At 43.5% G+C, this 24,195-nt stretch overlaps 1 protein-coding gene across 3 annotated transcripts in view; it reads right to left on the reverse strand.

Moving 5' to 3' along the window:
- Nucleotides 1-4,525: 4,525 nt before the first annotated feature.
- Nucleotides 4,526-24,195, reverse strand: part of RLIM (ring finger protein, LIM domain interacting) — a 62,702-nt gene continuing 43,032 nt past the window's right edge. For all 3 annotated transcript variants that reach the window (XM_033946137.1, XM_033946135.1, XM_033946136.1), the window contains 2 exons: nucleotides 13,617-13,700; nucleotides 4,526-6,902 (listed from right to left, as the gene is read on the reverse strand). In XM_033946137.1, coding sequence (XP_033802028.1) covers nucleotides 5,305-6,902; nucleotides 13,617-13,700 — 1,682 coding nt within the window. In that variant the 3' untranslated portion in view covers nucleotides 4,526-5,304. The remainder of the gene's footprint in view (nucleotides 6,903-13,616; nucleotides 13,701-24,195) is intronic.

Raw genomic sequence — 24,195 nt, forward strand, 5'->3', positions numbered from 1 at the left:
TGCTGAAAATCTTGTGCCATAGGATAAAGCTTAGCCATGATCTTAGTCAGCTTAAAACAACTTTCAGGAGTCTCCAAGTACCAGAGCCGAGATACCTGAAAGCAAAGGAAACAGGTATGTCATAATATTAGAACAACTCATGACGGCACTTCCGTTATGGTGTCTGATATAAAACGGTGAACAGAGGTTGACACACAACCGGCAGATAGAAGGGTCATTACCCCCATCAGGGCTCTCCGAGACCACTTGGCTAACAGTGCCGCAAAGGGTATTGATGTCATCCAGGGTGGACATAGTATCCATAGTATCAGCATGCCAGTTAAAGTAGTCCTGGTCTGGGAGGACACGGGCATTGGGGGCCTGAATAGAGGTTTGCGGTGCGCCCATTAGCTGCACCGCATGAGCCGGGTCCATAAGAAAGGATCACATGAGCTGAACAAATTCCAGGGAAAGTCTCATCTCTATAGCTCACTGCAAGGCTATGAGAGGTCCCCCAAACTTCGTATGTCTGTGCTTTGCGTCATCGCCAAAAACAGGCAATGGGCAAGATTTTCTGCCCATTTCCTGGACCCATACAGGCTCTCCAGCTCTGGAGGAGGCGAAGCCTGAAGCTCTCAACCCCTCCCTTACCGTGGCACATGTACGTTCCTCCACCAGCAAAGTGGCGCAATCCATATATGAACTCAAGTCTATGGAGGTGGAGGAGCCCATCCCTAGTGGTTTTAGTCGAAATCGATGGGTTGTAAGGCAAAAAAAAATGGAAGTTTAAAATTAGATCACTAAAAATTCAAGATGGCTGCCACCAAATCACACCTAAAACGCAGACCAAATAAAAACCCACAAAGTACGGCGATTTAGGGTTTTTGGGAGTGGCAGACCTAACCGCTATCTCCAGAAAGTACTGAAAACCAGCCCCCCTCCCCGATTTTCCCATAGGAAGCAATGGGGCTGTACTTACAATCTCCAAAGTGCCTACCTGTCAGCTCTGTCTGTGCAGTAGTAGCAAAGGGAAAGAACTTCTGCCTCAGTTTTGTTTAAACAGTCCAAACATCAGGATCTTCAGGTTGCCAGTCAGACGGACCCCGACCGAGACCTCCAACTCCACAGAACCTCCTCATGTGACAGGAAGCAGGAAACGTAGCCTGCACCCTGATACCCAAGGGCTATTACACAGGGTGCAAACAGCCTGTGCATAAACCTCTGACAAGGTCCCAGGGGGATGAACCTTGAGCTTCAAAAGGCAGTACAGAGCAGGCTGGCCTCAGAAGTCCACACAAAACTTGCCCTGTGAAGTAGCAGTTTGGTTCTGCGGAACTGCATCCTTTCCCAGGCAGAGAATCTCCCCCAAAGAAGTCTCAAGGCACCCAAGCCACTGAAAAAGCGACAAACTTTAGCAAAAATATAAAAAGAAGCAGAGCAGATCAGAAAGACTTCTGCATACAAAAATGAAAACTACTGGGGGCTCTGTGTTCCTCTGCTAAGTGAGAGGAGCACTGCAGAGAAAAGACTGAATTTCTGAAAGACCCAGTTCGCGGGTAGAGGTGAAACACCTTTAGTATGGATTCTGGAAGGGACGTAACAGAAAGAACATTTCAGACTTGGCCAGTGGGGAGAAATCCATTCTTTATAACAGTAACTGATTCTTAGAAGGCTGTGCTGTAACTAAAAACAGCTGTTCACCACAGCCAAAAACATTTGATTTAGTAAAACTTTCAGCATAACATATGTGCAACATCAGAACACTCTGCAGAAATTTTTATTTTGTCAATACAATGTACTCCTTACTATTTAATTATAAACATGGGTGCTGGTTAAGCAAATAGGTTACCTGACATTAAATACTTTGGCTTCAAACAACACATTACTACAGGGTCAAACGGCAACTGGACTGAAGTAAAGATGCAGAATTAAATGCAAACCTCATATGACCCAAGTATCTAAGAGGCACTTTTACTTAGCTTTAGTGCACACCTACAAACATTAGTGTATGCTAACTGCTAAGTGGCCCACAGTTATGGATATGCACCAACTGCACACGCTAAGTTTTAGTAAATCTGCATCTGCGCTTGCTTTAAGTAATTTAATATCCATTGCAATGGGGAGCTCTCTTGAAGAGGAGAATGTCACTGCTTGTATGTATGACTAGAGAATAACATTTCACAGTTGTCCCAAAACTGATACTCAGCAGTAAGACTACCACTGCTATCAAATAGGGGCCTTTTTACTTTAATACAGCACAGTGCTTGCTAAATGCTAAGAAGCCGATTCTTAGCATTTAGCGCATGCTAATTCTGTTAGTATGAGCTAAGCTTTAGTGAAAAGATCCTTGCTGGATAGTGTCACTTTTGAAAGAGAGCAGAATACATTTCAGGCATTTTGCACCAATTTAGCAGATACAAATTTGAGGAAGGCGGGAAACTGCTTGCAGTCTTTAGCTGATACACCAGTGAGTAAAAATGGACATTCCCCCTTACTAAAGCAGTCTTTGTCCACCTTAAATAGCAATTTAAAACAAAAAAAGAAAAGATAAACCACCACCTAACATTGAGCTATCTATGAAAAAACTAGCAAATCTCATTCAGTACTTTGAGTTTGTATTTTAATTTTCCACAATTCAGTTAAAACCATTCAGCATCATAAGTGCTACTGAGATTAAGACAAGGGTTACATGCACATATAGGTATAGGCTGTGTGATTCCACAGGGGAAAAATATGTATAGATAAAAACTCAAATTATTCTTTTAATCTTTTAGGAAAAATATTCAGGCTGCCAAGGACAGTTAATATGGCAGGTGCTTCACGGACCAAAATCCAAACATTCAAAATAAATCTACGTGCAGCACAAGCTGCTCTGCATTTAATACTCCGAGAAGCTCACTACCCAATCTCAGTCAATACTGATTTGTAATTACACATTAAGGAGTGGTACATCTTATTTTAAATAGCAACTTCTGAAGGGACATCACTGTTGAATGCAAATATCAGGTCCATGTAACTGGTCAAACATTAAGAAAAAAACCTTTTGAAATATAATGAAGCAGGCTAACAAAAAAAAAAGGTAATTATAGTACCTAATACAGCTTTTCACAAAAAGAAATAAAGTGTTTGGCAGCTATACCCATTACAGAACCTTTGGGATCCTTTTTAAAAGGTCCACATATAATATCAGCAGGGCAATGAAAATATAGTTTTCTGCTTCAAATGCTGTGGTTTGTAATGCAACAGCAACAAGCAAGCAAAGAGACACATTCAGATGTTTTACACTGACAAATGATCATCTTTGCATAATAAAAATTACCTTAGATGTTTAACCTTGTGTAATGAGCAAAACGCAAGGTTTACAAGGCACTGCTCTAATGTCAGACAGGACTCCAAAGAAATGAAAAATGTTTACCAATACTACCATTGAGGACAGGAAAAAAAAGGTTTACAAGAAAACCAAAAAGAAGGTTGAAATATTATCTGCTGAACAACAAATTAGACTAGCTTGCAACTTTTGAAAAGGACCACTGAATAGGTTTGCCACCTTTCTTGAATTCTCTGAAGGACATAACCTTTTGCTGACAATTTAAAACGCTGAAAATAATTTTAAAAAATTGTAATAAAGCCCCTTCTTTTAGTTGCTGGTACCAAATTAAAAAAAAATATATCTTCCATAGCAGAGTAATTGTTACAATGCAAAAGAATTTGTAAGATTTGAATATCAATAATCCAGAAGCACTCAGACACCAGTTCAAAAAAACAAAACAAAGAAATTTGTATTTATCTAGCTTTAAGAGGGAATGTCATAAGATTATTATATTTCCAAAGGAAATATATTCAGCATTCCAAGTAAGCTGATAACATTTGTACTCTTAAATGCACCTTAGTACATTATAACAAGCTTTAAAATTGTACAGAAGATTCCTCTGGAGACAGATTTACAGTATGTAAAAGGTGGACACATTATTTCCTATTTACACCCACACCGTGATTCTCCTACCCTGAAATCGCACGCAATTATTGTTCTCATAGGCCAGTGTGCTGCAACATCACTGGTAACAGACAAAAAGTCTCTCTAAAGAATCAACTTGCTAACATTTGCTTGCTGAAAATTAAGTAAAGCTCTTTCAACTATTAAAATACAGATTAATACAAAACTGTGCAGAAAGCCTTACTGTATGAAATTCATATCCCCATGTTTGCACCTCTCATTCACATCCATTACCATACAAAGAAAAGTCTTCAGAACAGCTGTCTTGCTCTAGAGCAATAGGGAAGCATGTGGATGTCTGTCTCTCTATAAAGAGAATTTTATTTTGTAGTGTAGTTGGGGTTTTGCAATTAAGAGCTTCCATTTTGATCACTTTTTATTTTTAAAAAGTTATTTTTTTTTCATAACTTTTGTTTATTCCTGTTCAAGTTAGCAGCTTTGGATCACAAATTAAATATTACATATATGCTCTCCTTTTGATAGTTACAGATTCACAAGAGCTGCTTCCTACGTGTGTGTGTGCCTAGTTCTCTTTCATGAAAAGCACGGATATTTCTAAGCATGGTAAGGTTTTTCCTTTTTTTAATTCTTAACGCATTAGTACAACAGTGCATTGAAAAAGTACTGAGCTTCTACAAAAAAGCTTTACATTTTTAACAAAAAAATGTGAATTTCTTTTTTTAAATTTCAACAAGCATAGATGTCTCCTATAGTTCCACAACAAGATAAATATCCCCAAATTAAACTGTCAGCAGCTTCCACAGCATGCCATAGTGATGGGCTCAGAAGACAAATGTGAAATGAGGAAGGAGAATCCTTCAAAATTATTTGCATCATATCCAAGAATTTCCAATCTGAAGATCCATGCTGAAAACTGTTTGTAAAAAGATTATTTTCTGCTTCTTACAATTGTTCAGCTATAATCCTCTATCCTGCCTTTCCTCTGCCCTAATGCATGGCAGGGCTGTTCTAACACACATCTGGATTTCTTGTCAAACAGCTGTACTGTGAAAGCCAAAAATGTTCAAAAATCTCAAGGGATAAGAATGCAATAAAAAAAATGAAAAATATCACTCAATTTTTTTTAAAAAGTGCAGGGAAAATACATACAGTTGTATGTTAGACAACTTGAAATTATTCCTTCAAATAATTTCTACTTTAAAATATGATTTGCCAGGGAAAGGGAAGGAGACAAAATTCATTTAGAACAAATTAACTATACTGGAACCTTCCACTTAAGGTACCACTCAAAAGGTGGCTATAAAATGGTCAATGGTATTGCCCATCACTAGTAACAGCAGCGGTCTGGCTGAAAGTTCTGATTTCACTGCTCAGACTACACTTTCTCTGTTTGCAGAAGCTAAGACTGCACGGCGGCAAATAGGACATGTAGAATTTTCTGATAACCAACGATCAATGCAGTGGACATGGTATTCGTGTGAACAAGGTAGTTTTCGGAGTTTGTTACCTTCTGTATATTCAGTGATACAGACACTACAGGTTTTCAGAGCATCATTTTCACCAAAGAGTCTAGTAGATAAGTTGTCAATTTGTTCTTTGGTGAGCCCTCTTGGTTGGTCATCATCATCTTCATTGAGGAGGAAAAACTGGGCCAGACTGAGGAATGGTAGAGAGCCACTTTCTTCAAAGGTGACCGACCCTCTACTATTTCGACTTTCCCGTCTGGGGCCAGATGTTGAACCTCCTACATTACCACCTTCATATACTTCACCAGGGCTAGCTTCGGTACCTTCACCAATAGAGCTACTACTACTGCCACCATTTGGAGGTTCTACAGCTTCAACAGTTGGATTTGGAACTGGGCCTGGACCTCCTGTGTCTGAGTCATACAAAAAGTAATTTAATTCTCCAAAGCCAGTCATTATCTGCCTCAGCATGGTCTGAATTGCAACTGACGTGGTCTCACTGAAGCCTGTGTTCAAGATCCTACGAATGGGAATTCTGATGGTACTTACATAAGTTCGCACTCCTGCCTGCTCAGAACGGGAGAATGTACGCCTCAGCCCACCACGCTCACTTTCATATGTGACAGTGTTATTTGGTGTCTGGGATCTGGAGCGAGTCCTGTTAGCTATGCTATCTCTCTGTCGGTATTCTCCTGGACGAACTCTTCTAACTTGAAGGTCAAGGACAATGGTTGGAGGCCTTTGCCCTGGTGCTGCTGGTTCACTGCTACCAGTTGTTTCTAAAGTGGTTGCTGGGGGAGCATTTCTTGTCTCTGGGACAGAAAACTGAACTGTACTTGGAGTCGATATTTCTGTCCCAGTCATTTGCTGCCTTAATGTTACATGCTGCCTAGTTCTGGAGCTTCCTTCGGCCTCATTATTTAAAGTCTGAGATTGTGTTACATGCTGTCTAGTTCTAGAGCTTCCTTCAGCCTCACTGACTAGAGAATTATCAAAAGTCTGAGACGAGATATTATGATGAGCTCGGCGAGGTGTCTCTGTTACTGGATTAAGAGGTGATCTACTTCTATCAGTCCTTGCTCGAGTCCTCCGTTGTTCTGGGCTCCTGCTTCTTGCTCTTCTTTGGCCTCTAAATGAAGAAACTTCTTCAGCTATTAATTCTTCTGACGTGGGCCTCTCTGGTATGGCCTGCCTGGTAGATGGAACATCAGATCCTGGAATTTCGGTATCACTTTGGCTGTTGTTTTCCACATCTTCTGCATTAGAAGCTTCTGGTGATGACTCGTTTTCATTTTCATTTTCATGCTCTGGATTTGGATTTGCATTACTACGATTGACATTTATTTCCAAACTGAATCTGAAGTCGCCACTGTTGGGGTTCGTCCGGCTCACTGCTCTCCATGACTGGTTTCCTCTTTGTCCACTTCGTGTTGTATTTCCAGTCTGTCTGACTGAATTCAACCAGTCTATGATGGCATCACCATTAGAAGAATCCTCTCCACCTAGCAAAAGAGAAGGAACTACCAAAAGTTAGACCACGAAGAAATATATTTGTTATACTTTTCCCTAACAAAAAGAACCAACTTTCATTTAAAATCAGAAATGACTCTCCCAATTACTAAAGTTAATCATAGCGCTAGATTATTTTTTAACAGATGATACTATGCTAGCATGTATTAACATGCACTAATGCACATTTACAATAGGTCCTATTTTATGTAAATAGGACAACTCATATACACATTAACAGGGTTAGTGCAAGCTAATTCATTAGACATTTTGGTAAATTTAGCCCTCAATGTTTTAGATTTCATTACCAGAACAAAAATATTAAAATTTTAGAACTGAGCTTCTGTATAATATTTTAATACACAAAGAAATTATGTAATGAATTAAGAATGTACTAAGTTAAATTAAAAACTAACATAAGTGAGAGAGTGCATACCAGGGGTGCCCAAAAGGTCGATCGCGAAGGCAACACGAGTCGATCGTGGAGCCCATCCTGGGCTCTGTGATAGACTCAAGTTGCCTCTGCGTTCTATCTGCTTCCACACCGTAAACTAAACTAAACTAAACCTTGGGTTTATATACCGCACCATCTCCACGAATGCGGAGCTCAGCACGGTTTACAGGAAGAAAGATGAGAGAGGAACTACAGTGGAGAGATTAAAGAGTTAGGTGTAAAGGGGAAAGGTGAGAGGCCTAAGAGGGGGGAAGTGTTACAGTTTTGAGAAAAGCCAGGTTTTTAGGTGTTTGCGGAAGAGTTGGAGGGAGCTTGAGGTTCGGAGAGGGGAGGTGAGGTGAGGATGCAGAAACGCCGAGCGGAGCAGCCTTCCCCACCTGACGTCAATTCTGACGTCAGAGAGAAGTTCCGGGCCAGCCAATCGCTGCCAGGCTGGCCCAGAACTTCCTCTCCAACTTCAGAATTGATGTTGGGTGAGGAAGGTTGCTCGCCCGGCGCTCCTGCGTCCTCTTTATGGCGTCAGGAAGCAGGGAGAGCAGAATTCGGTGGCATGGAGGCCTGTTCCCCGATGGCGGCGGTGGCTTGGGGGAGGACAGGGAGATAGAAAGACAAAGAAAGAAAGGGGGCAGGGAGACAGAAGGAAAGAAGGGGGACAGAAAAAGGGGACATGGAGAGAGAAAGACACGCAGAAAGAAAGGGGGCATAGAGAGAGAAAAACAGGCAGAAAGAAAGAAAGGAAGGAGGCATAGAGAAAGAAAAACAGGCAGAAAGAAAGGGGGCAGGGAGAGAAGAAGAAAAAGTTGGGGGGAAGGAATGAGGTCTGGAGAAGAGGAAGCATACAGGAGGCTGAAAGAAGGGAAGACATATTGGATGCACAGTAAGAAGAAGAAAGTGCAACCAGAGACTCATGAAAACACCAGATAACAAAGGTAAGAAAAATGATTTTATTTTAAAATTTAGTCATCAAAATTTGTTCGTTTTGAGAATTTATATCTGCTATCTATATTTTGCACTATGGCCCTCTTTTACTAAACTGCAACAGTGGTTTTTAGCGCCTATGAGGGAGCCTATGAGCATCAAGAGCAGCACAGGGCATTCAGCTCAGCTCCCTGCGCTAAAAACTGCTATCGCAGTTTAGTAAAAAGGGAGGGGATATATTTGTCTATTTTTGTATAGTTGTTACTGAGGTGACATTGCATAAAGTCATCTGCCTTGACCTCTTTGAAAACCTCCCCGGAATATAAATAATTAGCATTTTCTCTGCATACAGTCTGCTTTGTGTTTTGTTAAATTTTATTGTTCGTAGATCATTTTGACTGTGTCATTTTAAAAGTAGCTCACAAGCCCAAAATGTGTGGGCATCCCTGGTCTAGTATATATGCTGTAGTGGATAAAGCGGCCATTTGTGCATTAGTACAAGAAAATGCCTATAAGGTCCTTTCCTGCTGGTACTATACCCTGGAGAGACTATATAAAATGTATCCCCAAGCATCGGATCATTTGTTGGCGTTGTAATGTCAGCCTAGGATCCTTTTTCCATATATGGTGGGATTGCCCGGTATTGAAACCTTTTTGGGAAGGAAGTGGTGGGCTTTTTGGCCCATTTCTTGGGCAGACCTATAGGATTTACTCCACAGTTGCCTATTGGGATTGTACAACATTTGCCTTTATAAGTGGCAAACTAGACTGTTAAGACTGGGCTTAGCAGCAGCCAAGTGTATGATTGCTGGTTATTGGAAAACTAATATTATGCCTGGACTGGCTGAATGGTGTCTGAGATTGCATAGGATGGGGAAAATGGAAATTTTGATTGCTTAGTAGAGGGGTTATTATATTCAATCACTGGGCACTTGGACCTGGATCTTATAAACTGGAGACTCTGTGAGAGGGGTGGTTTGTCTAACTCCTGCTCTTGGATTCTGGATCTCAATTGGGCCTTCTGATCATTCCATACCAATCTTGGAGTGGGGGTGGGGGCTGTGGGGCCTGCTACATTAGCGGGCTGTTTGGATGTTGGCTGTTATGGGAACTGGGACTTTGTTACTGCTGTATATTTTCTGCTATATTGGTTGTTTGGTTGGATCTTGCTGATGTCACAAATGTGAGGTGTTCATTGTCTCAATTTTTTGTGCATTGTATATTTTGAAAAATTTCAATAAATAATTAAAATGTATTAAAAAAAGACAATAATATCCCTAAAACTGCAGCATCAGAGCTATCAGGGAAATCCATTCACAAAAATGGTACCTCAATACAAGCACACAAAAATGAACACAGACACACAGAGTAGAGTTGCGCGGGGACAGAAATCCCACCCGTCCCCGCCAAAATCCCACCCATCCCCGCGAGCAATCCCTCTGTCCCCAGGAGGAAACCTCTCCATCCCCACCCGTCCCTATAAACTTCAGAAATAGTTATTTCATTTAATTATGTTACTGAATTAAAGTCTCTGGTAGAGAGGCTCGTCTTCTTTTCCTGCCTACAGCACGAACATGTAGCCAACCAGAAGTCTTCTCCCTAATGTGTCAATCACGTGCAGGGCCTATTTGGAAATACTGAGCACCCATGAGCTTGTGTCCTGAAAACTTTCTTTGCACGGCGGATCCGTTTGGTCTCCAGAAGCCACAGAACTGAGGATTTTTCCCCCCAAGTTTTTGTTTTTTTTTGCAGTGATTTTTTGCTCCGATTCACCCGCCATGCCTGTCCCTGGCGTCTGGCCTCTCCACTGCTGCCCTTCCTGATATGTTGGGTGGCGTGCCAGTTCCACGGGGAAAGGGGCATCTACATCCAGGACCACGACTTCTGCCAGCCCATCTCCATCCCCCTGTGCATGGACATCACCTACAACCAGACCATCAAGGCCCTATATATTGAGCATTTTTCTATAACTGGCATCATCAAAATAAAGCAATAAAAGCCCAAACAAACCAAGTAAGGTTGGGTTTCAGGCTAGAAAATTCTCTGGTGACTTTCCAGTTACTATTACCTGGTAATTAAATGGAACTGCTGGGCCACAAGAACAAGGAGGACGATGGCCTGGAGGTGCACCAGTTCTACCCGCTGTTGAAGGTGCACTGCTCAGCAGAGCTCAAGTTTTTCCTCTGCTCCATGGTGTGCATGGTGCTGGAGCAGGCCATCCCGCCGTGCTGGTCCATCTGCGAACGGGTGTGGCAGGGATGAACGCATTCGGCTTCCAGTGGGCAGATACATTCGGAAGATGGGGGGGGGCGGGGGGTAGGTGCTGCTCTCCAAAGCTCTCAACCAAAGACACCCACACTTTCAATTGCCAACCATAGAGACCAAGTCACACATCATTTGACTGCCTTCACCCTTTAAGCACCCCTCTTCACCCTGTGGTCTACCATCTCACCCTGTGGTTTACCATCTCTTCCCAGCCTGCCATCCAACACAGCCACTTTAATCTCATTCCCTCCCCCCCAATCCTACCTTCTTACTCATGCCTGAAATCATCGTTTTTCTTCTGCAGTACCCCGCCCCCTCCAACAAAACTTCTCGTCTTGGCTCTCCCTCTGCCCTGCCGGAGAAACAGCAGAAACGGCATCAGAGGGAGCGAGAGACTGGAGAAAGACAGTTGTGTGGAACAGGTTGGAAGAATTGGGGGGGAGGGGGGTTGTTGAACTGCTGGTGGGACAGAGGCTGAGGGTTTGGATTTGAGAGAGAGGGGGATGATACCCAAACGGGGAGTGAGTTATTGCTTGTTTGCTTCTCACCATCCATACCGATAGTCCTTGTGTTGAGATCTGCCTGGAGGAAGAACTCAGAACCCATCCTTGAAAAGCTTTTAAGGAGAGCTTCTAACTCACCCTATCCCCAAATGCAGTTTGCCATAAGCTTTGTGTCTTTCTAGTTAAAGGCGTCTCCAGCACCGCTCCACCGCTGTACTGAGCGCTCAAGTACGCCACCTCCGACCAGCCTTTCTACTGCTCACTGGTCCTCAAGGTTCCCACCTACCTCAACTACTGGTTCTTGGACGAGAAGGACTGCGCGACCCTCCATGAGGCAGCCAGAGCGACAATTTGTCCCTGTCCCCATGACCACCGTCCCTGTCCCCGCCCCGTCCCCAGAGCATCCATACAAGCCTTAGTACTGCAATATTTAGCTTATTCCTTCCTTATAAATCAAAGTTCTGGCTGCTGAACTAGAGAAAGAGATGTTCAGCTGGCAGGGCTTTGTTTATAAATTTTTATAAACACAATCCTAAAGCAAAATAAATAAATAGAAATTTTTTTTCTACCTTTGTTGTTTGGTTTCTGCTTCCCTCATTTTCTCATTCAATTCCTTCCATTCACTGTCTGTCTTCTCTCTGTGCCTTCCATTTGCTCTGTTACTGTGCCTCTCCCTTCACCCCCCCCCAAATTGGTCTGGCACCCATCTTCTTACCTCCGCTCCCCCATAGTCTGGCATCTCTGTCTTCTTCCCTTCCAGTGTCTTCTCCCCACTCTCTCTTCCCCATTCCCTTCAGCGTCTTCCACCACTCTCTCTTCCCCCATTTCCCTTTAGCGTCTTCTCCCCACTCTCTCTTCCTCATTTCCCCTCAGCGTCTTCTCCCCACACTCTCTTCCCCATTTCCCAGTGTCTTCTCCCCACTTTCTCTTCCCCATTTCCCAGCATCTTCTCCCCACTCTCTCTTCCCCATTTCCCAGTGTCTTCTCCCCACTCTCTCTTCTCCATTTCCCAGCATCTTTTCCCCACTCTCTCTTCCCCATTTCCCAGCATCTTCTCCCCACTGTCTCTTCCCCATTTCCCAGCGTCTTCTCCCCACTGTCTCTTCCCCAGTTCCCTTCAGGCTGCTTCAGCATCTTCTCCTCTCCATCCCCCACCCCCAGTACCCTTTGCGCAGTCCAGCAGCTCCCTCCTGCCAGTCAGCTGTGCATCTCCCTCCCTCCCTTCCCCTTAACTTCTCTTCCTGGCGATTTCTATAAGGCTATGCCTTGTATTGCAGCCAGAGCCTTGACGTTGTGTCGGCTGCTGGAAAAGTCTCCTCCGATGCAACCGGAAACAGGAAGTTGCATCAGAGGAGACTTTTCCAGCAGCCACACGTGACACGACTTCAAGGCTCTGGCTGCAATACAAGGCATCGCCTTATAGAAATTGCCACGAAGAGAAGGTAAGGGAAAGCGAGATGCATGGCCGGACGGCCGCCGGGAGAGACGGGGCTGCCGGACTGCACACTCATTCACCACACGTGCTCACTCCTTTAACTGCGGAGACAAGACCGCTCCATGGGGCAGTGAATGACCTTGTCTCTGTACTGGGTGACCTTTTTTTTGTCACCGTTTCGGCGGGTTACCCGCAGTTAGTTGCAGGTAACAACCACCGTGTCATTCTCTACTGCCTCCCTCCAACCACTGCCACACCCTATCCCTCAGTCTGGTTCTTAGTGATTCAGAGGAGTATTTCATTAAACCATTTATCTTTCTTATCATTACTACTGTACATACAGTCATACTTAGTGACTGAACTGTGTACTCTGTTACTGGTTGCTATGCATACTTCCAACTAGTGATAGAACCCTCCCCCCCAAAAAAACAAACAAACCACACAGCGCTACCCATTCGTTACCTTGAACCTGTTGACAGTAACATCTAATAGCTTGATATAATTGCACTCGGGTTCATTTTTCTTTCCAAAGTTTGGGTGCTAATTCATTCAAACTTTCCCTCCATTTCTACTTCCAGCTCAGACACACAGTTAGCCTCAACACCCCCTCCACCCCTCACATTGGGAAGGGAAAGAGCACCTTTTCCCTGCATGTCTCATTCTGACATCTGAGTATGTGGGGTGAACAGATGTTATGAGAATTCAGGGCCTCACGCATTCAAACATTAGACTGAAGCCTTCAGAAGAGGCACACTCCTGCCCCTGGGAAGGAGAGAGGGAGAATGAGACTATCAGATTTCCGGTGAGCGAGTCTGGGCTAAATGTTCCCAGTTAACTTGCTTTCTCTGTATTGGCAGGAGTGGAGCAACCTGGTGGATTCCGTGGAAAACTCTAGTCATTTACTATCAAAATACTGTACAACGTAATTACCCCAGTTATATAAAGATCTATTATAGAAACGGTAGCTACTGCCAGCTACTTGAAGGACTTCAGACAACAGCTTACTTTTAATATGGAAATGCACAGAGCAACTACCTTTTACCATTTCAGCCATAACCTGTCACAATCCTGGACACAAACTATGGCCTTTATTGAAGCTACTGTTAGATTCTTTCATAAATACGCTATGTACCTCTGTTCTCATCACTGTTTTGCGGTGGTGGACCTTCTTTAATGCGCTGCAGCCTTCTCAGCAATTCTTCTTCAGTTATTTCACCTTTGTAAACAAAAAAGATAGAAACGTTTCAAAAGTTCTTTTAAAAGCTGAAAAGTGAGAAGAACTGCACTTGAAGAATGGAACAAAAGAAGTGTGGAAATGAATTTTACAGTCTTACATATGTTAACACTGACGCGTTTATCTTATTTTATTACAATATAAAAAGGTTAATCTTAAAGAAAAATGCTAATATTTGATGAATGATTAAGTTCATCTATATCAAAAACTTTAGATTTGGTTTTCTTACAAAAAATAAAAATTTGTTCTCCATCACCTCTACAAATTTCTGCACCTTTCATGTAAGAAATTAAATCTTACCTGCTAATTTTCTTTCCTTCAGGCTCTCCAGATCGGTCAACACACTTCAGTTATGCATGCCTACCAGCAGATTGAGACTGAGAACACCTTACTCTGAGACTTGTATAAAGAACCCCATGCAGTTCCAGCCAGCAACGTTTCTATAAAAAAGCAGATGCAGGACCATCCAAGACTGTACTTTCATTACCAAACTCTCATGTCTTTGTATTTTTGTTGACCTTCTTCATTCATATAAAATACTTAAGGATCTTTTTCTTCTTTGAACAGCAGCAGCCAAGGTCAGAACAAGCCAACAAGCTTAGACAATAGCCAACCAACATTATCATGCAAAAACTACCAAACTGCAAGGAAAACAGCAGCTGCCTTCAACACACCATGTTTCTTCCACATCTTCTAACTCCCTTTACCTCAGGGCAGGCTCTTCATTGGTATAGAGGGCCTAAAGGTAAGAAAATTAGCAGATAAGATCTAACTACTCCTTCCTTAGTGGCCTTCCAGACAGTCAAGAAGCTTGGGAAGTACCAAAGCAGTAACCTTAAGGGGGGGGACCTCCTGAGATTGGAAGATAACACAGCAGAACCAAAACTCACATCCTGTCTGGTCTAAACATTCAACCAATAGCATTTTACAAAAGAATGCAAAGACAACCAAGCAGCAATCTGACAAATATCCTGTGGAAAAATGAGAAAACTCTTTGCCCAAGTCACCACGATCCCTCTTGTGGAATGAGATTCAAGAACCTCTGATGCTGACTGACTCTTAGGCAGACAGGCTGTCTCAATCGTTTCCATAACCCATCTCGAAATGATCACCTTAGAAGCTGTTGCTTCCTTCTTAGGACCACAAACAGCACAAAACACCAATCAAATACCAATCAGAACACTGGAAATTCCTCAATTTTCCTTCAGTATTCAAACATCAATCCCTTCATATATCTAGCCTTGCAAACTACAGTTGCTCTTTATCTCCTGCAGGAGCTCCTAAAACCAGCAAGGAAGTAGGCTGATTCACATGAAACACTGACACTACCTCTGGCAGAAAGGAAGGAACCAGTCACAAGGTAACCTTCATGAGAACATCAAGAAAGGCTGTCGACACGACAAAGCCTCCAACTCCGAATCCTTGCACATCGACCATTGCAACTGGAAAAACAGAGAAAAATAAAAACATGATGGCAAAGGCCAAATGGCTCATCCAGTCTGCCATCCGCAGTAACCATTATCTCTTCCTCTCTTGATCTCGTGCTTCCTTGAATTCAGACACAGTCTCTGTCTCCACCGGAAGACTGTTCCATGCATCTACCACCCTTTCTGTAAAAAGGTATTTCTTTAGAATGAACTCTGAGGACTTTCTGAAAGATCAAGCTCCACAGGTAACCCTTAAGGGGAGGGATGCTGGCCTAGTGTCTAACCCTCAATAAGCCTGGTTCTAAGAGAAATGTTGTAAAGGCTCAGCATAAAAGATAGTTTTCACAGTAACCTGTGAACTGCATATATAATTTGCATATATTTGCTTGAAGGGAGAGCTGTTGACTAAAAGACTTCTTTGGATCTGTTTAGGACCTTTTTGAGACTTTGGGGAGTAGTAAAATGGGAGAGAGGTCTGGAAAACTCTTGTTAAGCCAAAGCTCATTATACTTCATTAGGGTGTGAATCCTCTCACCCCAACTGAAAAGCGCTCCTTGAGGAGAGACCTCTTGGCTGGTTTCAGCCTCTTAGTTTGAGACTAAACTCTGAAAAGAGATCGGATTCCACAGGTGACCGTTAAGATAAATTCCTTCCTGCCCACCACAAGGCAGAGCTTTTTTGGCTCTTCAACCAACGGGCATTGCCTTCAAGTAGTAAGTGCTTCTGCAACCACAGCATGACTGGGAAACATTGTGTCACCAAAGCTGCTGCTCAGGTTACAGCTTCTGTCTCTGTACAGACAGAAAATGTTAACAGGCAAAGGGAGTGGTTTCATATGCAAGCTGTCTTCAGCTTGAATCCCTTAAGGAAGTAAAGGAAATAAGTGTTGAAATGGCAAGACTGAGAAGCATTTGTGGGAATGAGAGGTACATCAATGAAATGGTTCATGAGGCGTCAAAGATTTCCAGCAACAGGGAAGAAGAGGCTGTGCTGAGGGAAGACTGCTGGACTCAGATTACTGAACCCTGCAAGATTGGTACTGTGGCTTCACCCTCCCTTGAACTGAAGAACTGGTATGCTGCCCTGGAAGTGAAGGAGACGAGAGCATCCCAGGGAGAGGAAGGACCAAAGCCTGAAATCCCAAAAGTTGCTGGATCCATGATCACAGGGAGGCATAAGGTAGTGGTGGTTGGTGATTCCCTTCTGAGGGGTACAGAAGCATCCATTTGCAGATCAGACATGATGTCCCAGGAGGTATGCGGTCTGCCTGGTGCCAGGAGGTATTCAGTCTGCATGTTGCCAAAATCCAATACGTTATGGAGAGATTGCCAAGACTCATCAAGTCTGATGACTATTATCCAATGCTGCTCATCCATGTTGGTAGCAATGATACTACCAGGTACCCCTGCGAACGTATCAAGTGTCACTTTGTGGCTCTGGGAGAGAAGGTGAAGCAGTCAGGTGCGCAGGTGGTATTCTCGTCCAACCTTCCTGTTGAGGGTAAGGGCCATGTCAAAGAAGCAAGCATCCTGGAGATGAATGCGTGGCAACATGGATGGTGTTGTCGAGAGCATTTTGGCTTCCTGGACCATGAGATGATTTTCCAAGGGCTGCTGAGCAGGGATGGTATACATCTATCAAAGAAGAGAAGAAGTGTCTTCGGCGGCAGGCTGGCTAATCTACTGAAAAGGGCTTTAAACTAGAAGTGATGTGGGAGGGTGATCAAAGCCCTTGGGTGAGTATAAGTCCTCAGGCTCTACATGGATGGGAAAAGACAGCAATGTCTGGAAAGCAGTATATACTAATGTTTGAAGTATGGGAAACAAGATTCTGGATCTAGAAGCTGTGATGGAAGATGAGTTGGATATAGTGGTTCACGAAGAACCATGACTAGGATGTACTTGTACCGGGCTATAATCTGTTCAGAAAAGACAGGGTAGGAAGAAAAGGAATGACAGTAGCGTTATATGTTAAAGATCATATTAAAGTTGCACAATTGCAGAATCTGCAGGGCAAGGAAGAGGCACTGTGGATCAACTTGGAAAAAGGGAATGGTAAATATATTTAAATTGGTGCGATATCTAGGCCTCCTTCACAGATGGAAGGAGTGTCCAGAGATTAAATAGTAGACATTCAGAATATATCTAAAAAAAGGGGAAGTTTTACTAATAGGTGATTTTAACATGCTGGATTGTTGATTGGGGTATCCCTATTACAGGGTCTTCTAGAAGTAGGAAGATCCTGGATTCTCTACAAGGAAAACTGTTCTAAGAGTTGGTAATGGAACCCACTTGGGATGGGGCCATACTGGACTTAGTGTTTACAAACGGGGAAAGTGTTTCTGTTACAGTGGGTGATCATCTGGCATCCAGTGATCACTCCATGGTACATACAGTTTAATATTAAGATAGGTATAGAGAGGGCTCATTCAAAAGTAAAGGTTCTAGAGTTAAAAAACTAACTTTGTTCAGATGGGGGATTAGATCAAAGAACTGTTTGGATGGGAATATCTGGAAGGAGTAGAAATGCAGTGGGCAGCACTGAAAGGAGTTATTATAAGGGTGACAAACCTTTTTGTGAGGTAAGTAAGTAAAAGTAAGAGGAAAAGAAGGCCACTTTGGTTCTCACAAGTAGTAGCCGAGAAGGTAAGGAATAAGAGGTTAGCTTTCATAAACTACAAAAGATTGCAGAAAGAGGAAGACGGGCAAAAATATCTGGAAAAGATAAGAGACTGATTGAGTAGTCAGAAAAGCAAAGATACAAATGGAAGAAAAATAGACACGGTAAAATGAGGAGACGGAAAAATTATGTTATTACCTGTTAATTTTCTTTCCTTTAGATGCAGCAGATGAATCCAGAGACCAATGGGATAGCACACATCTACCAGCAGGTGGAGATAGAGAAATTGATTAACAGGCGGTCCTATTGGCTGGTACACCTCCTGCATCTTCAGTATTGCTCCTTGCCCAAGCATCCGTAAGCATCCGTAACCATCAATATGCTTAGCATGTAAAAAAACTTCTTTCCCATAACAAATTTCAAAAGGTAATAATACAGAATACAACTATCAATAATAACAGACTTCGAAAGTTGCAAAAGAAAAAAACAACAGTCAATATCCAGAAAGGGTGAGGCTCTGGATTCATCTGCTGCGTCTAAAGAAAATTAATAGGTAAGAACATCATTTTTCCTTCCTTAGCAATAGCAGCAGAGACCAATGGGATGTAGCAAAGCAATCCTCAATCTGGGTGGGAAGCAAACGCCGCCTCCACAACAACCAAAGCACTAAACGCTGCCTCTGCATGCGCCCCCACATCCAACCGGTAATGCTGAGATAAAGTATTCTTGGAAGACCAAGTAGTCACATGACAAAACTCCTCCAAGGAGAAAACCTATGGACTATGTCCAAGTAGCCGCCATTGCTCTGGCTGAATGGTCATGAAGTTCTTCCCTGCCATCAAGAAAGCGTAAAGAATGTCCTCCTGGACTCTTCGAGCGATTGAGGCTTTGGACGCTGCCATACGTTTGTCACGTCCCTTGAAGAATACAAAGAGGTGATCTAAACGACTAAAAGTCGTTAGAAACCTACAAATTGCGAAGAATGCTATGCACTTTTAAAAAATGCAGTGAAGAAAAGCTCACCTCCCCATTCCTCCTTCCAGGAAGAAGAAAGGAAAAGTGAGAGTGGCATAAAAGAAAGGATGACACCACCTTAGAAAGAAATTGTGGTACTGTCCGAACTGACACCCCAGAATTTGTAAATCAGAAATAAGAATCCCTGCAGTACAAGGCCTGCAACTCAGTAAACCGCCGAGCTGAAGCCATGGCCACAAGAAACACCGTGTTCAACGTCACAGCCTTTTAGAGTCTGAAAAGACAAGGTTGAAATGAAGCCTTCTGTAAACTGCAAAGAAGTACCTTAAGACTGTACTCCGGACAGGGCTTCTTAAGAGGTGTACAAATATACTGTACTCCTTTTAGGAACTGAACTACATGAAGCTGAGAAGTGAAGAGTGAGATACCTAGCCCTTGTAACAAGCTAAGATTGCCACTTAAAGCTGAAGGGAATTAAACGCTAAGCCCTTGGCAATATGCTTGTGCCAAAAAAGAAAGAATATAAATCATAGAACTCTGGGTGCCAATGTTGAGAAGTACCCAAGCAAGGAAAAGCCTCCAAACGGAAGCATAAGCCACAGGTGAAGACGTCTGTATCACCTGGAGAAGAGAAGAAATAACCTGCTTCGCATAACCCTTACACGTCAGCCATGACTTTTCAAAAGCTAGGTCGAATACCAAAATAGGACGAATATCCGGAGATACCAGGAATCTCAACAGTTTGGCCATCGAAAGACTCATCAGATCCGCATAGCAAGGATGGCGCAACCAATCCAGAGATTCTCTAATTACTGTGCCCTGAAAGTGAGCTTGAGATGGCAAATCCATCCAAACATCAGCCAGGGGAAAACACTTAAAAAGAGAAACCAGAGGCAAGAAAGAAGCAACGCTGCTACCCCCTCTGCCACTTCCTGCGTCTCTTGAAGAAGCTAGGAAACTTTGAATTTCGAGACGAGGCCATGAGGTCTAGTTCTAGCATATCTCACCTTTATACAAAGAGCTGGAACGCCTGAGCAAATAGTTCTCAATTTCCAGGATGTAGAAGATTTTACTACCACTACTACTACTACTATTTATTATTTCTAAAGCGCTGAAAGGCTCACACAGCGCTGTACATTTTAACATACAATAGACAGTCCATGCTCAGATTTTGTGGTGAGAAAGTCTATCTAAACCCTTTTCCTGTCCTGTAAAATGATGCGCTGACACAAGAGGAAGATGAGATTCTACCCATTGAAGTAGAACCATTACTTTACTCACCAACTGAGTACATCACGTACTTTCTGGCTGTAGAGAAATACCACCGTCATACACTGTCCTAAAAGACCTTTATTGTCATTCAGGAAGAATGGTCTGAAACTCCTGAAACGGTAGCCTGACCATGCTTCAGTCCAGAAGAATGAACGAGTACTGAGTCTCCTCTTAATACCAGACTCCTTGCGCTGAGGATTGAAGGCACTGAGCCCCCCAACCCAATAGCCTGGGATGTTTGGTGAATTTGAGCCAGTTCAGCAAAGACAGAGGCATGCGTTTGAAAAGATTAATCTCACTGAGCTACCAAATTATATTGCGTGATGCTTGAGGAGCCTACTAGATACTACAATTGGAGCCTTGAGATACCAGGAACTACTGGAACAAAAGCGACTGCTGTAGCATTCTCATGTGAAAGCAAGCCGAAGTTCCCAGTGGTGTCACAACCATAGATCCTAGAACCTGTACAGAATCTCATACTCTTGTTCTTGGTGACTGAAGAAGGCAAACTGAGACTCTGGGAAGAAACACATTCCTCTCCTATGTGAACAACATCTCCTGATATTCCAATAATTAGTACAAGAGAAAAGAGCTCTTTGGAAATTTGAAGATTCACATCCAAAGAATTGAAGAAAAGAAGTTCAAATAAAGAAATCACCCGTTTGTGTCTGACAAATTGACCTGGCTGGCTGGCTGGAAGAGCAGTTATCTAAGAAAGAAAGTACCTGAATCTCCTGTTTGCGCCAAAACGCCACTAATGCCCTCATTTTCTAAAATGTTCATGGAGCCCTGGCTAGGCCAAATAGCATCTGCCAAAACCGATAGCGCTGCTCAATGAGAGCTAAGCGAAGATAGTGCAAATTTGGTGACCATAGGGAAATTGTAAATATTCTCACAGTTTTTCTCTGGAAATGTCTAACTCTGAGAAACTAATTTACCAGAATGAAATCCAGCCCCTGTCTGACCAATTTCCCCATCTTAGGCACTATGAAGTAAATGGAAGAACTAAAACAACTGCCCCAAGTACTATCTGGGCTATCTATTCTATTGCAGATTTTGGTATCATCCGTAAAGAGGCAAATCTTACCTGTCCCAGCAGAGGGCCTGGTGTAGGTGGTGTGAGTGACCAAGAAAGTAAGCGACAGGGAGATTCCTCATGGAAAGCGGCTGAGGGACAGGAAGAGTCCTCAGGGAGTTGAGAGGTCTGAACGACAGGAAGGAGTCTTCAGGAACAGTTCTAATGGCGTGCATCCAGGAAAAGATGACAGAGGGACTGGGACAATCCTCAGGGCACGAGTCCAGTAAAAGATGACTGAGTGACTGGGAGTGGGTCTGCAAGAAGGAGCAAACGGAGCCCAGTAGAGCTTGGAGTCTGGGGGGGAGGGAGGGGGGCTCTTGACGACTGTCTAGTACCCATGTCCAGGACCCGTGGGGACACAACAGGCTGGGGATCAGAGGACCGGTGGTGACTCCACAAACATCTAGAAGAGCTGGAAGAGTTTGAGGTCCAAGGCTCATGGGAACTGGCGACTGACTGGTGAATGGACAGACGAGGTACTGCGAGTTGCCAGAAGATCCAAGAGGAAGCAGCTTGTAGACCCTGAGAGCATTAGCCAAAGGTGACTGCCGAGCCAGTGGCGACCAACAGAGAGACTGGTAAATGATACCAGAAGCTACCCGAAAACCCGGAGGGTCAATGAAAGGTTGAAGAGGACCCGGAGAAGAATGAAATCCAAGGAGGATCCAGTGGAGACCAGAAAGTGTCTGGAGAGACCTGGTCATGTGTTTTAGAAGTGTATGAATGACATGTGTGTTTGTAGAAGAAGGAAGACCAGAAAGGCCTGGGGACAAATGAGTGACAAGTAATGATTGCTTGGGCCAATCACACTGATCCATAAGATACAGTTTAGCCATGGTTTTAACCACACTCAAGAGAGCCTTTGACAGTCTCCCAGGGCTCTATGACTAGGATTCTCATGTCCAGGTGCCATGGAAAAGATGTGAGTTGAGCCCAGACCCCGCTCAGAAGAGAAGATTGGGAGGTGGGAGGACGGGGTTTATGGATGGTCTATCTTCAGTTCTTGAAGGGACTCTGTAATGATCTCCAGCAAAGCAAAGGACTTAAAAAATAATAATTGGTGAATGGAGGGATCCTCTCTCTGGTCTATGGCCGATACCGCCTCCTGATCCTCTAGATGAAAAATTGCTTCTCCCACCAGGGAAGCCTCACTTTGGAACAGTAAAAGTATTAACTCCAACCCCTCATCCTCCAAATCCCTGTCTGATGGACTGTTGGAGTCCAGAATAGGTTCCACTCTCATGAAAGAAGTGTTCTTGAGAATCCAGAGGGAGCTGCTCACTGGTCCACTCACCAGCAGGCCTGACCAACAGAGTTCTGCCTTGTGCATAAGCCTGCCAGAGGAGATTAATGAATTCTGGGGTAAAGGCCTGAAGGGGAACTTTCCTTGCCCCTTAGGGTGAAACAAACACCTTTCCTTGGGCTGCAAAACATCTATGCCTTGCAGTGCTGCTGTCCCGGGGCTCCAGAACATGTTTCATTCCCACCAACTGGACCAAAGGTCCTGCCCCTCCATCCCATTCCATGCAGCGCATTTATTTATTTCGATTTATATCCTGTTCTCCCAGAAGCTCAGAAGTAGACATTCACAATCGTTTGAAAACAGACTACATGACAACAAATAGGTTATAGTAGACATAAACAGAGCTTATTCTAGAGACCAGACTGGTCATAGCGAAGAGTACTAGGAGAAGTATATTGAGGAGGCAGTTTTTAATGGCCCGATTGGCGGAAGAAGAAAGTCTTTACTGCTCTGCGGAAGGTCATTAGTGAGTCTAGCGACCTGATCTGTGTGGGTAGTCGGTTCCATAGCTGAGGTAGGAAATGGCTGTAGGATCGTTTGTACGTCATACTCATTCGGAGGATCTCCCTGCGGGAATGCTGAGTCTTTGTTCTGTTTTGGAGCGGAGGGGGTGGTTAGGGGTGTATAGGCAAAGCTTAGATGCTATGTAGGCTTGGGTTTTTTGGTAGAATCTCTTGGTGCAAGAGCACTCTTCAGTCATCCATCTAGTGCAAGTAAGGAATGATATAGGGGTATTAGGGTCTGAGGACTCCATTTCTATCAGTTTTCAGGCAAAACAAGGTGTTCTGAAGAAGTTGGAGAACTTAGGAAATAACCCCTGGGAAATCTAAGATGGCTGCCGCAGCAGCACTTTGATGCTAAAAAATAGCTTGAAATGCTTCAGGGCTGACAAAAAAAAATAGTATTTTAGAAGAGGGGGGCCAAATACCTAACTACAGAAGCAGTCAAAACACAGTTTTCAAGACACCACCTCCCCCCCCCTAAATTTTCCCTATAGGCTGTCACAGCCTGTACTCATAGACCATATGCTAGGGAAATGGTACTGCAGCCTTCTTCAGCTCCTTTAAAGTGTAGTTGGATCTGGAGAGGTTCTCTGCCTCAAGCTGCCGGTCAGATGCCATGCTGAGATCTTCAGGCCATCAGTCAGCCCTTAACCAGACTGATCCTCAACCCCCCTGGGCCATGACCAATGCAGCCCAAAAAAAAAAAAGGGGGGGGGGAGAAGAGGTGAAGCTGCAGCCAGCAGTGTGAGTACCCCAAAGGACACTATTGATGTCTAACAGCTTGTGCTCAAGCTCCTAAGTTAAGGAAGCGAGCAAGTGCTGAGGGACTGGAACCTTTAATTCCACAGATCTTCAGCAGGATGGTTGTACAGGCCCCTGAAGGATACCTGCCAGCTGCAGACTAAATTTCTGCTCCTCTCCAAGAAGTCATAGCAGTCCTTTGAAGCCATGTAAAAAACTACTAACAAAGAAAAAAACAAAAGGAAGAACTGAAGGGGGCAGGAGAGACCATGGAGGAAGAGTTGAAAAGCTGTGATTGACATCTTCTGCAGTATACTCACAAGCGCATATGGAGAACCCATGGTTCAGCATACCATCCATATTGCATTGGAACACTATTTACCATTTGTATAGCTCTATGACGTATGTACAGTTTTGTGGCAAAGAAATATAAAGGTAAATGCCCTTTGTAGCAATCAGAGCCTTATCTTCAACCTAACAAAATATGTGACATCACTTGAAGGCTGCTATTCCTCAATGCTCAATGAGGCCCTTGACAGAGTTTAAACAATTTTGTCAG

Source organism: Geotrypetes seraphini, chromosome 5 (assembly GCF_902459505.1).
Source record: "Geotrypetes seraphini chromosome 5, aGeoSer1.1, whole genome shotgun sequence".
Lineage (NCBI taxonomy): Eukaryota > Metazoa > Chordata > Amphibia > Gymnophiona > Dermophiidae > Geotrypetes > Geotrypetes seraphini.